This window comes from Sphaeramia orbicularis, chromosome 10 (genome assembly GCF_902148855.1).
Source record: "Sphaeramia orbicularis chromosome 10, fSphaOr1.1, whole genome shotgun sequence".
NCBI lineage: Eukaryota > Metazoa > Chordata > Actinopteri > Kurtiformes > Apogonidae > Sphaeramia > Sphaeramia orbicularis.
In genome coordinates this window covers 18,285,436-18,299,344 of record NC_043966.1, presented here as the reverse complement: position 1 = coordinate 18,299,344, position 13,909 = coordinate 18,285,436, and the positions used below count along the sequence as shown (strand labels likewise).

At 34.4% G+C, this 13,909-nt stretch overlaps 1 protein-coding gene across 2 annotated transcripts in view; it reads left to right on the top strand.

The window, feature by feature from the left end:
- pcdh12 (protocadherin 12) overlaps positions 1–13,909 on the top strand; it is a 37,248-nt gene that overhangs the window by 12,272 nt on the left and 11,067 nt on the right. For both annotated transcript variants that reach the window (XM_030146428.1, XM_030146427.1), the window contains exon 3: positions 3,448–3,599. In XM_030146428.1, the coding sequence (XP_030002288.1) occupies positions 3,448–3,599 (152 nt within the window). The remainder of the gene's footprint in view (positions 1–3,447; positions 3,600–13,909) is intronic.

Below are 13,909 nucleotides of genomic sequence, written 5' to 3'. Positions count from 1 at the left end.
AAAGATTTTGCTTGCATCAAAATGCAACCTATTTCTGAATATGCTAATAAATTTCATGTCTTATTTTGCACATAGTTTTAGTAAAGAAAAGTATATATTTTTAAATATGTAGCAGGAAAAAATCTATTAAAATTGTAAGTCATCCTTAAGATTGACACAAAATTACCACTTGATTTTCTGGCCTCATTGTGCATTCTAGGGCTTCATTTCAATCATATTTTAGAGATATTTCTACATGTTTAAATGTTGTTTGTCATGTTATATTTGCTTTGTTGGATATACATCAATGTATGCACCAGTTTGTTGCCTTTTTTTTTGCATTATTGTCCATTTATTATCATCAAAGTTGACATTAATCTTGATATTCAGAAGACATCCACTGATAATGCAAAAAAAAAAAAAAATACCATTGAATGCATCATAACTGAAGCAAAGAGCATGTGCTGAAAATGTGAGGATTTTAAAGTACAGATATTTGTGTTAAAATAGGAAGTACTAGTAAAATGGTTGCATTTGGTTGATGTGCTGACAGGCTGAGGGCGTATGATAGATTTCTTCCTCCTGTTTCTGACCGACTGACCTGCTGAGACTGAAATAACGACAACAGACAAACAGGACGCAAAGTCAAACATTCAATGTCACAGGAAGAGTGTCTCATAACCCTCAGAGTGTGTGTGAAGGCAGGTTAGAGCAGCTCTATCCCACTGATTCAGTGTGTCTAACAGGAAGTACAACTCAGCGTCACCACGGCGTTGAGATTAGATCTGACATCACCTTGATAACACACAAAGCACCGTTTCAACAAAGATACAAACCTGCACACACACGCCCAAACCATGCATAGCGTTGAATTTATAGTCCACAGAAAATGTCATGAAGCAACTTGAACTGGAGACAATTAGCATTATCTGATCTCATCGTCATATTTTAATCATCACTACGGTAAAATGTGAGCTCACCTTTGTGTGACTGGCACTTCCTGTCTGCAGCTGCACTCAGATACAGAGTCAGGTGTGTGTTTGTCAGGAAGTACAAGCATTTTATCACTGTTTTATCTCACTGCACAAACGTCTGAACTCATATGTTTTCATTTACACTTGGCTTATTGTCTGGCAAGTATCAAGATTTTCAGCAGTATCAGCTTCACAAGCAATGTTTTAGAAATAGCTAGGGATCAAAAAAGATTAAAAACAATCATCTAGTTAATAATTTAAGAGCTCGAAACTGGAGAAAATCTTGTATGAAACCAAAAAGTTAGTGAAAGGGCATTTTAGTAATCTTTAAAGAGGTGCAAACTGCCAAATTTTACACTGGTTGTATGATGGCCGCAGCCTGTGTAATAGAATCAGCAAATACGACAGAAACGGCACAATCTGTGAAATTTTGTGCTGTCAAACAGTTAAATTTTTTAATCACATTAATCACAGAATTGATGTGGGTTAATTTCGATTAATCACAATTCAATATCATTCATTTTTAACCTATATCAATTGCGTTTCATTTTGTATGAGCAAACAGATTCAAGAAAGAAGGGAATATATATATACACTTAACATGTTTGTCGCAAGCTGGGCAATGCGTTAGCTGAAGCGCTAGCAGAATTCCCGACTAACATATGCTTCGTGTTAATGTGGTATTTTAACCTGGAAGTGCTTCAGTGAAAAGAAAACTCCTTCCTACAGTGTGTATAATACTTTATGTCAGTCGACTGTTCTATCTTGTTTTTTTTGTCCTAATATTTCCATCCAAAGGATCAACGTGCTGTTTAGTGTCTTCCATCTTTATGGGTTGGTTCTACTGCCTGTCACTACTAGATCAACTGCCCATTTGCGTATATGCGACGCTATCTCTACTTGGACAAACTGCCCAGAATGCATTGGCAGAGACGTTCAGTCATTCTGTGCTGTAGATGGGTTAATTGCGTTAAAATTTTTAACCAGATTAATCATGATGATGGATTAGTCTGCATTGATACGTTAATTTTGACAGCCCTTGTAAAGATAGATTACTAGCTCTAGAAGTGAATAATTATTGGACCACTATGAGACAGTGGTGAAAAGTCTGTAAATGTTAGTTATAAGTCATCAGAGTCAAAACAAATCTGAGATAACACACATGAAATGCTTCTTGAAAATTTAAGGAAGAAATAAGTTGTGTTTAGGAAAAACACACATTTCTAACTTGTAAATTAAGAGTATCTGTTGTTGACAAATGAAAAAATCACTTTGTCCCTGCGGTGTTCTTATTACTGATTAGTCTTACCCTAGTGTCCTAGTCTGTTATGGTCTTTGTACGTCCTGTAGTGTGATTGTTCTATCATGAAGATGATATTCTTGTCTTAAGATGTCATACTGTGTCTGAACTGGTATTGTTATCATGTGTCTAATGTGCCTGATATTTAACTTTTGGATATAAAAGTGACTTTCTATTGGATGGTCGGTAGAAATCGGTATCTCTCCTCATACCCCGACTGTCTTTGGTTGCTGTGTGAGCTTTTATCTGCACACAAATAACAAAGACATGAACAAAGTGTTTCAAGTGCTTTGTCTTACCGGAGACTTTTGCTCTTAAACTCTCACATAAATCAGTCCAGAAGCAATTAATATCATTCTGACAGACTATTATGTTGAATTTCTCTGGATATTCACAGGTGGTTTAATAATTATTCTCAAAGTTGTATGCAGAAACCCCAAACTCACTGAAAATAAATGTTTTAAGGATCTAAATGGTACATTTTTATATGTCAGTATTTGTTGCCACTTTGCTACTTTAACCCTTTCATGCATAGGTCACTACAGTGGACAGTTCTTCTCCAGCTGTTCTCTTGTATATTAATGGGTTTTGTTGTTTTAGTTCCATATCAGCCAACACAATGGACACTTATGCATCATCCCATACACTGACATTCATACCATCACTGTAACTGTGCTGTTCTTGATAAACCTGATCTGCAGTGACATGTTTGAATGTAAATCAATTGTTATTTGTTAGACAAAAAGGTTTTTTTTTTGCATATTATCTCCATGAAGTGAGTAATTACTAGCATTAGAATATGTTAAAATGTGAGAAGACATCAGATTAGCAGCATTAAAAATGTTTTTATTTCATTGTTTTCATATTACTTTCTGATATTGGGTTTTAAACACATGTTTATTACTTCAAAAATTAAATGCATGGATATTTTTGTAACTCCATAGAAAAAAAACCTCGATCACATTGTTTTTTTCATTGCTAAGGAGGAATAAAAACACTCAAAAAATAAATCTTGACTCAGGTTCTCACAATTCATGCATGAAAGGGTTAATTTTGGGTTCCAAGAAAAAAAAAAAGTAGTGTTTTCTGTAGACACTAGACTTAATCTCCTCTGTCTTTTTAGTTGGTGTTTGTTAAATAAAAGCTGTCCATCCTGCAGTTTCAGCCTGACCGTGTCGTGTGTTTGCTGTGTAGATACGGAGGTCAGGACTGTTCTGACTGGCAAAGCACCAAAGACAGTGGCCATGGAGAGAGTGAGGCCGGAGATGTAGACTGGGAACCCGGGAGAGACTCACCCATCGACCCTCAGCTGGAGGAAGGACTCGCCCACCTGCTCAACAACCCAGGTACACACTCACAACACACACTAAACAATCATCTGATGTTGGCTGACTTTAAAATATCAGTCAAACAGAGATGAGAGTTGACTCATGTTTGTAAAAAAGCTTTATTTTCTTTATCAAAGTTACACTAAATGACCTTCAGTTTCATTTTTATCTCAACCCTCAAAGACCCAAACAACCATGTTAAAACCATCTATTGATCTAAAATGTTTAGTAACTGTCAATACATGTAGATAATTGGTGTAAAATGCAGGTTATCATCTTTTCATGGTCATCAGATATGGCCCATTTGGACATTCAGAGGCTCCGTAGTGAACGTGAACATTGATTCACCAATCAAATCCACGTACTTTGACGAATGACAGTGAATAGAGTTTATGTTTTATGTTGAGTTATTGATATATTTGCCGAAAAAAGTCATGTTTTCTGTAGTTTTCTCTGTTTTGATATAATAATCTTTGGATATAATTGTGAGCTTTAATGAACGTTGACATGATCAGGAAATTAAATATAGGAAAATACCTGATTTACACTGAAAAATGCAAAATACTGTGGAAAATATTATAATAAATGGTGACAAAATACTTATGAAAGGTTAAATAGAGAGAAACTAGCTAGTAAACTTTTTCAGCAAGCTAAAGAATGTGTTTTTGTGTATTAGAATTGACAGATGGTCCTCCAGTAGTTAGCAGTTTTTGGTCATAAACTGATATCACTGATAGAATAATTTATTGACAGACACTAAAATAGTTATTTTATCACTTCAAAGTCTCACACATGGCTTGGCCCCAGCTGGTTGGCCGGTGTTGACAGCGCAGAGATTTTCCCATATGTGACCTCTGTTATCCCGGTGTGAATCTACAGCTGCATATGGTTTGAGTCAGTCAGTGTGCAGAGTTCACAGGACCGTTTTTAGCTGTGAGTTTTGAATATCTGACTATTTGCCGTCAGCTCATTTGGATGCATGAAAGACAGACACGCTGCGCTTTAAACTCTGCCTGTTGTCTGGTGTGCAATACAGACGTGAACTTTCCAAAAGCTGCCGGTTTGAGGTGAAAAATCTATTAAAAGTAGACTCCTGGGAATCAGTGCTACATTAACATATTAAATTCACATGGGTTACATTTTTGATTGATAAAAATACAATATATGAGTGTTTCCGCCCATTGTAGCTCAAATGGGTCATATTTTGCTAAATCCACTTTTATTAGTCTTTGGTTCATTTATTTGTGTATTTGGACCCTAATAGTTCATAAAGTTTGAATTTGAACCCTCTAGGTCAGGGGTGTCAAACTCATTTTACTTCAGGGGCCACATTCAGCCCAATCTGATCTAAAGTGGGCCGGACCAGCAAAATGATATGAATAATAGGATAAGAACTGATAAATAATGTCAACTCCAAAGGTTTCTCTGTGTTTTTGAGTGAAAAAAGTAAAATTCCATTATGAAAATGTTCACATCTACAAACTGTACTTTAATATAACATGAACAAATATGAACAACCTGAAAATTCTGAAGAAAGAAAGTGCATTGTTGATCATTTATACATGTGCATCACAACTTAAAGATTTAGTAACAGGCAGAATATTGTTAAAATTCCACTTTCTTCTCTTAAGACATTTGAGATTGTTCATATTTGTTCAGGTTATTCATATTTTTTGTAAAAGGATAGTCTGTAAATGTAACTTTTTTTTCTAATTTTACTTTTTTTATACTAAAACAAAGAGGAAGATTTGCAGTTTTCATTATTCATAGGTTATTATGATAGTATTTTACTGGTCTGATCCACTTTAGATTGAATTGACCTAAAATGATTTCAACATCCTTGATTGTTAGTATCTTCAGTGTAAATTTTGTATTTCACAAATTCATCCCAGGGGCCAGATTGAACCCTTTGGCGGGCCGGATTTGGCCCCCGGGCTGCATGTTTGACACCTGTGCTCTAGGTGCTACAAAGCTATCTTTATATTCATCTCTGCAAAAATCAAGTGGATTTCTACAGCCTGTTTTAATGCTTAATTTGTTGTGTTTTATAACAAGTTATGTCACGACATTTGCACATATAAGGTCACGACTTCCGACAAATATTTCTCCAAGTACAACATAATAGTTTGCCAGCAGCAGGGGTTGTAGTCCATACTGAAAATATGTCCAAACTTCGAGCCAGTTACCTAAAATGTTCAGTTGTTGGTTGAACAGGACAGAGCAGCACAGCCAACAACCTGGAGGGGGCAGGGCGTGAAGTGGCTCATTTGCATTTAAAGGGCCAGTGCTCAAAACGACCTTTCTGGTGTCATTACTCAGAAATAGGGTTGAAGATGAATCTGTGGAATTTAATTAATGAAGAATTCAGACCCAAGCATAGCATTTACAGTTTATGTAGACCACAGGGAAATGTTTTAAAATGCATAATTCCATTTAAAAAAGCTAAATATCACTCCCTTAAGCCTGTTGAACCAACACTATAGCAATATATTTAGTCAAGGCTACATATCGTCTGGTGTTCCAGTGCAAAGGAGGTTCAAAGACGCCCATTGACCCAGTCTTTGCAACTAAAGACAACCTGAGACAATGCTAATTTAGTTTGTGTAGCTAAACACACAAACATCAAGCTTTGGGGAGAAGTGGTATTCTAAACTGGCGTCTGTTCCTGAGTCATGACCAGACGCTCGTTCTCCTCTTTCTCAACTTTGGATATTTTTTCTAGACACATAAACACTACTTTTCATAGAACAACCTTAAACTTAACTTTATTGTTTACGCCGATGGCAACACAGACACTCACTGATGACTCTTGCATATTTACTTGTGTCACAGCCTGAGATTCAGTAGGTGTTATTATCATACAGTCTGCATTCATGTTTATTCAATCCATGTTGCACGGTAATAAACTTACAAGACTGTTGAAACTTCACAGTCTGTAGGAGACTTCAGAGTCAAACAGAGACAAGATTCCTATGTTCAGTTAATGATATCTTTGCTGAAAAAGTCACTTTTTTTTCAGTTTTGTCTGTTTCTAATATAATATTCCTTACTTTGATATGAGCTTTTATGAACATCTACGTGATCTGTGAATTAAATATAGGAAAATGCATAATTTACACTGAAAAAATGCTATTTAAAGAGGATAATGTTGTAATAAATGGTGATAAATCACTTAAGAGCACTGGGTCTTCATTGGTTAAGACTGAACACCTGAAAACCTCCATCAGATGCAGCGTCTGTGTTTGAATATTTGATTTTTAGTAAAACGACTGGTTTTGACCCATTTGAATTTCTATGAATCCTCAAAATCTTAAACTTTCATGACAATTTCAAGTTAAGTTTTGTGAAACCCGTGTTTGTGAGTGACCCTGCTGACTGTCAAGTAGCTTGGCAGATGTCCCCCCTGTAGAGCACTGCCCTCCCCCCTCAGCTGCCCCCTCTACCTTTTGTGTTCTTAAAACTGTACTCGTAAAAACAAGCGTTTTTTGACTTTGACAGAACACTAGTCTTGTTTTTGTGGTGCATTAGAAGGACTTAAGGTAATATTTAAAGGTATATTCGTGGATGTTTGTTCTATTTACATGCATGTGCTGACTCCCATTCCCATGTACAGTTTTCTAGATCTATCACTGCATTTATTCATTTCCTGCCAACACTTAATTACCTGTAGGGCTGTGGGGAAGCTGTAGCCTGGAGCAGGATCTACAGTGGACTACTACTCACTCTCACATTCTCATATAGCAGGAGTGTCAAAGTCATTTTATTTCAGGGGCCACGTTCATCCAAATATAATCTCCAATTTCCATACAGAACAATGACAACACAAAGGGAATATGATGTGGAAAGTCCACAAATTAAAGTCTAAAATGAAAGTTACAGCATCTCACTTTCTTCTATTAAATGGTCAAACAAAAAGACAAAGCAAACAGACTAAAATACAAAGTTTTAGTTCCATTTTTACCCCCATGGCCAACTTCTGGCTGAAGGGGTATTGTAATCATTTTGTCGTCTGTCCGTCTGTCTGTTCAATGACATAATCGTGTTATCTGAAGAATGCATTGACATACAGTCGTGGAAAAAATTATTAGACCACCCTTCTTATCTTCAATTTCTTGTTCATTATAATGCCTGGTAAAACTAAAGGTACATTTGTTTGGACAAATATAATGATAATAACAAAAATAGCTCATAAGTTTAATTTAAGCACGGACATCTATTCATTTTCCATGTTTTCTTGATAATAAACAAAATCACTTCAGTTCTTACATCAATATCTATGGCATTGTACTGACAAAAACAGTGCTTTTAGTCATTCCATGTTTTCTTTTCTGTCCATACACACAGGAGTTAGTACTTGATTGCATAACCATTGTTTCTGATGACTTTTGATGGTCTAATAATTTTTTCTGTGGCTGTATCTGCACCAAATTTTTTACCATGGATGCATCTTGGAATGGAGCAGAAGCCGATTGAAAATAGGTGACCTTGACCTACGTTTTCAAGGTCAAATGGCCTTGTGTAGTTATAATATCAGAGTACTTTCAAATATAAATATGTATGTAATAAGTTTTACACAAAGACAATCTAATCTAAATTATAGGGCAGTAACTTCCAACAGAATCTTACACTATGTTTGGCCGAGGGGGATTAAAAGTGCACAGCATGTTGTGTTATATTCTGATTTCCAACTGCAGATCTATGAAGGACATGCAAGTTAACAATAAAGCATCAGCTTTGTTCAGTTTACATAGTTACCATGTCATCTCAATGTGACAGTATGTGTTTTGTTCTTTTACTTAGAGCCTCTAGTTATATGTGACAGTTTTTACATTAAAACATGTTAATTGAAATTTGGTTCATCTTTGATATCTTTACATCACATGACTTTGACTTGTTGATCCTGCAAACGAAACCCTTGTCACTGAATTTAGTCACAACCTCCTGGTGAAACCCTTTGATTGTTAGGACAAAAGCTGCTGAACTCTGACCTCGACAGAACATACAGTTTGGTCACTTACAATGGACTCACACTGACAAATGTAGAAAACAGGAAGAAAGCAGGAAATAACAGGTTATATGTTCACATACGCCCTCTCACTTCAGTCATCTGGGGTCTTTCAGCAGCTCCTGTGGGTGTTTTTAAGATTCAAAGTGTTGATATTTCACCTCTGTCTTTGTCTTCTGTGTTTTCATAACAGGGAAGTCACTAATTGCACTAATTTGCATATACATTGCATATAAATTGCATTATTGCTAATTTATATAAAACTTCTGACTGATTTCAATGCAACTTTCAGTGTTTAATCATTTCTTACTTTATTTTGTATTGGATTAAAAAAAAAAAATCCTTATATCACGGACACATTTGGTAAGTAATGCATTTACTGAAAGTATATTTATATATATTTGTGATTGAAAAATCCATTTAAAATCTATGAGAAATAAAACGGACAAAATAGTTATGTTAGAAACTGAGAAAGCAAAAATTTTAAATTTATTTTTCATCATTTCAACTTTTTGTACAAAGCTTTTGATGCAAAATACTTTATACTGCAAAACACAAGCAAAAACAGACAATAAATAAGATTTTAACAAAAAAAAAAATGATGAGAATAAATAAATACTAAGTTGAAAATAGAGAGGTAATGAGCAGTAAATCCTCATAATGTGTGGAATGAAAATAAGAAACAACAATCAGAATATAAAGAATAAGGCTATAGCAAAAATATAGTTAAACAAAAACTGACAATAAATACAATTTTAGCTAAAATAATAATAAATTGACACCAATTCTAAAATAGAGAAGTAATGGTCTGTATAATAACTGACAGAATAAACATCAGGGATGAAAAATAAGAAACAACAATTAGAATGTAAAAAAAAAAAAAAGGCTATAACAGTAGAAATAAACAGAAGCGCAATTTATTTCCTGTGAAGTTCAGAAGTCTAAAAACAGAGGATGTCCTCAGTATTACTGTATGAGTCACATAAGAACATTTATGAATATTTATATTGTTTTAGTGTTATTGAGGTCAGTGTTTTTTATCTTATGCATGTTTTTACTTGTGTTCTTGATATTTTAGTTTACATATAAGTGTGGTTTAGTTAGTGTTATCTTTTATTCTTGATATCAGTGTCTCTTTATAATGATTGTAACACAGCACAGCATGTATTTATTATTATCACCACAGTGTTTTAATCTATCTGTTAGCACTTTAATGGTACTAACAGATAATAACTGTTAGTAGGAACTGTAATTTTCTCAGTAATGTTTTTCAGTTTTGTTTATTGAACTTCACAATGCTTGTTTTCATATGTAACACTTTTCTTGGATTTGCACGTCCACTATAATAAGGAATGTTTTTCATTGAATGCACTAAGCAGGAACACTTACTATACCACTGCAAGCTATATTAAAACCTAGTAACTACATTTACTGAGAACATCACTTAGTTTAACTGAATTTAAAAAACAAAAAAAAGAAAAGAAAACGTGGGCTACATCAGAGTGCAAATGTTTCTTCAATTCCCACCTTCTTTAGAAACTGAGAACTGTGGGAGAATGAGCTTTTACCACATTTTTATTTCCCTGCCATGACTGTCATCTTTCCCCAAATCTGACCGTAAAGCTGCCAACCTTGAAATGTTAAAGTCTTATTGTTTAGTCGGGAATGTCACCGCGGTATTTAGGCCAGTGTGTGTGTAGGAGTGTGTGTTAAACAGCGTCTTCCTGGTATTGTGGTCCGAGCCTCAGGGGCTGAAAAGGGGTTTACCGCCTGATGATGACGGTAGAGCGAGCTTCACTTTATGACGAGAGAGAGAGAGAGAAACAGAAGGAGTGAGTGGGAGTGTGTTGTGTTTAGTGCGTTTGATGCTTGACTCACCTTCACCCTGCAGGCTGTATTATCAGTGTAAGTCACACCGGACTACTGCGGTACAGCTCAGGGTGTGTGTGTATGTTGTTAAAGCTTTGATGAAGTCGGACACACACATTCTTGGCTTTCCCTGTTTTCTGGTCTGGCATGATGAATCACCGACACACACACACTTATACAACACACACCCTTTGTTAAAGTCTGAGGGTGATATAGGTGTTGATGACTGATTAGCACCACAGAATATATGTGTATGTGTGTGTTTTCTTCTTCAAGTAGGGTCTGTAATTGTGTTTTCAGCTGCAGAGCAAGTGTTATTACTACACTAGTGTTCGTGTGAAAATTTACATTCATTTAAAACCATCAGTGTATGTATAGGTTGAACACATAGCATTTACTGCTTAAAAAACATTTATAAATATGACTCTTAATAGATATATGAACTTTAAGTCTTAAGTTTGCATGCAACATTTAATATTTATTTCAGCATTCATATTGTTTTCATTGTCGATGTGAATGTGTTTGTTAAAGTTGAGGACGTGTTGTAAGAGAATGTTTAAAGGGGAGGCAAAATAAGCACAAAGCTTCAGCCTACTCCTTTTCAGTCTGACTGTATAAATTAATAGTTTAATTAGTGAAGTTTGTATTATGAATTTTCGTTTCATGGAGTGATTGTTGGATCTATGGATTGGATGGATCTGTGGACTGTGTTCTTCAGACTGAAATAAAACTAAAACAAACAAAATATCTTAAACCTTACAAATGTAATGTGAGTGCAGGATCAACTGATAGTGAGTTATGTATGCAATTTGATTAAGTAAGTAAGTACATTTTATTTATTGTATCTTTCATAGACAGTAGTCACAAAGTGCTTCACAGTAAAAGAGCAAAAATACACAGAAATAAACAAGACACCATTGTATAAGAAAAACACAATAGTAACAGCAAACTTTTTAATAACTTTTGATCACCTAATCCTATCAATAGATGTAAATAATTCAGGTAAAATCAAATAAAATCCAACAAATCATATATATTTGATTGTCCTGAAGGGAAAATTTGTCTTGGGCAAAGTGTTGAACTACTGCAGAACAAATTATTAGACCACCCCTTGTTTTCTTCAATTTCTTGTTCATTTTAATGCCTGGTACAACTAAAGGTATATTTGTTTGGACAAATATAATGATAACAACAAAAATAGCTCATAAGAGTTTAATTTAAGAACTGATATCTAGACATTTTCCACGGTTTTCTTGATAATAACCAAAATCACTTCAGTTCTTTCATCAGTATTTATGGCATTGTACTGACAAAAACAGTGCTATCAGGTGTTCCATGTTTTCTTTTCTGTCTGTTTTAGTCACATGATACACACAGGAGTTAGTACTTCATTGCATAGCCGTTGTTTTTGATGATTTTTGATGGTCTAATAATTTTTTCTGTGACTGTAAATGCACAAAAAGTCACTGACAGTGTTAAAACATCACATAACTGTTGCATTTGGCTGTGATAATGTAACGGATAAGCTTTGATTAGACTTAGGCACAAAATCAACATCGTTAGAAATAAGAGAAGATAATAGTTAGAGCTAAAATAAGACAATTATATATATTTAAAAAAAAAAAAAAAAAAAAAAAAAAGCACTGAAAATCAATACACCATTATCTTCAATTGGAAATGGGAGATGAACATTATCCTCCTGTATTGAAGTCTCTTCTGTTTGTTATTCCCTCACATCCTCCTTCTAAGGTTCGTCCCTATTCAACAACATCATTGATCACTGTCACACTTTGTTTTACTTGCACATACTCATGAAACCACATAAAGCTTAAAAACAGGCGGTGTAGTGGGCATAGTGGTTAGCACTTCCTCTCAAGGTTATGTATTCGATTCCTTGTCCGACCACAGTCTTCATGTGCTGAGTTTGTCTGTTCTGTTCGTGCTCTGCAAGTTTCCCCCAGCTGTCAAAAGAAGGCGTAGAAAATTTAAATCTCCTGTCAGTGCTCTTGACCAAGATAGTGGTGGTGAAACTCCTAATGTGCTAGCTGCTGCGCTAATTGTATGGCTCCGCTACATGGATAGCAAAGTGAGTTAACGTTAACCTTTTATTTTTTTTTGAACAATTAACATTGAACAGTACATATACATAATAGAATACAACAACAAGGGTAGAAAGTTCCGTAATTCACAGACTCTTTTACATTATATAGAGAAATACATGTAAGTAAAAACATTAGGAAAAAATAAATAAATAAATAAATAAATAAATAAATAAAAATGATAAAATAAAATAAATAAATAAAAATATGTAATAAAAAATTGCTCAAGGAATAAATAGAAATTATACAAATTGAATAAGATTATACGTTTGACATATTTTTTTTTGTTTTATTTGCTTTAGAATTTATACTGTTTCTCAAATTGTCTACGTAATTGGAAAAAAGGGCTTTTGAAAACAGTGATGTTTGAACGTTGATGTGCAAATTTGGAGCAATGAATGTAAAATTTGGCAAAAATAATCAAAAGGTCAATAATATATCTTTTTTTCTGGAGTTATTTTATCAATGTGTGATAGGCCAAATAAAATGTGTTGAAAGTTCAATTTACACGAAGAGTCAATTTTTGTGTTTATTAAATTATTTAAATCAATCCAAAGTATATGTGTGTAAGTGCAATCCCAAAATAAATGACATATTGTTTCCTCTGCGTTGCTGCAAAAAGAACAAAGAGTATCAATATTTCTTTCATATTTAATCATAAAGGTCTTCACCGGATAACATCTATGGATCAATTTAAAAGTCACTTCTCGTACCTTATTAGTAATAATAAATTTCTTTGACAGGATCCAAGTGTTTTTCCAGTCTATGTCATAGTAAATATTATTCCAATAAAAAACAACTGCAGGTTTGGAAACAGTATCTCTTTGAATAATTTCTCAAATACATTGGTTAGTGGCTTTATCACTCAATAAAGGACAGATATTACCAATATATATGTTAACAGGATTTAGTTCTGGGACAATACACCTTTTACCTTTAGGAGCAGACATCAGTAACCTTCTAACTCCATCTGGTATTGCATCAAAAACTATGGCATATTCTTTTGGAGTGACAGGGAAATCAGTGAGTTAACTTTAACCCTTTAACCCCTGAGAATGAGTTCAGTGTCATAAAAGTTGCTGTGAGCATGTGCTTGTTTTCCTTTTCTTCAGTGGTTTTGCTTTACTGCATGTTTTAGGGTCAAAACAGGGTGAAATAACAGGAAAAGACAAAGAGAGGAATTGAAGTTTGACAGGTTTTTACTAAATAAGGCACTCAGAATGTACATCAGTAAGAGATTTAGGATGTTGATTATAAAATGTGAACTGGAACACACCGAACGATAACACTGGGTTACAAAAAAATGTTTTTTGCAAGTTGTCTAGGTTTTTTCAACTGAATTAGGACCATTTTGC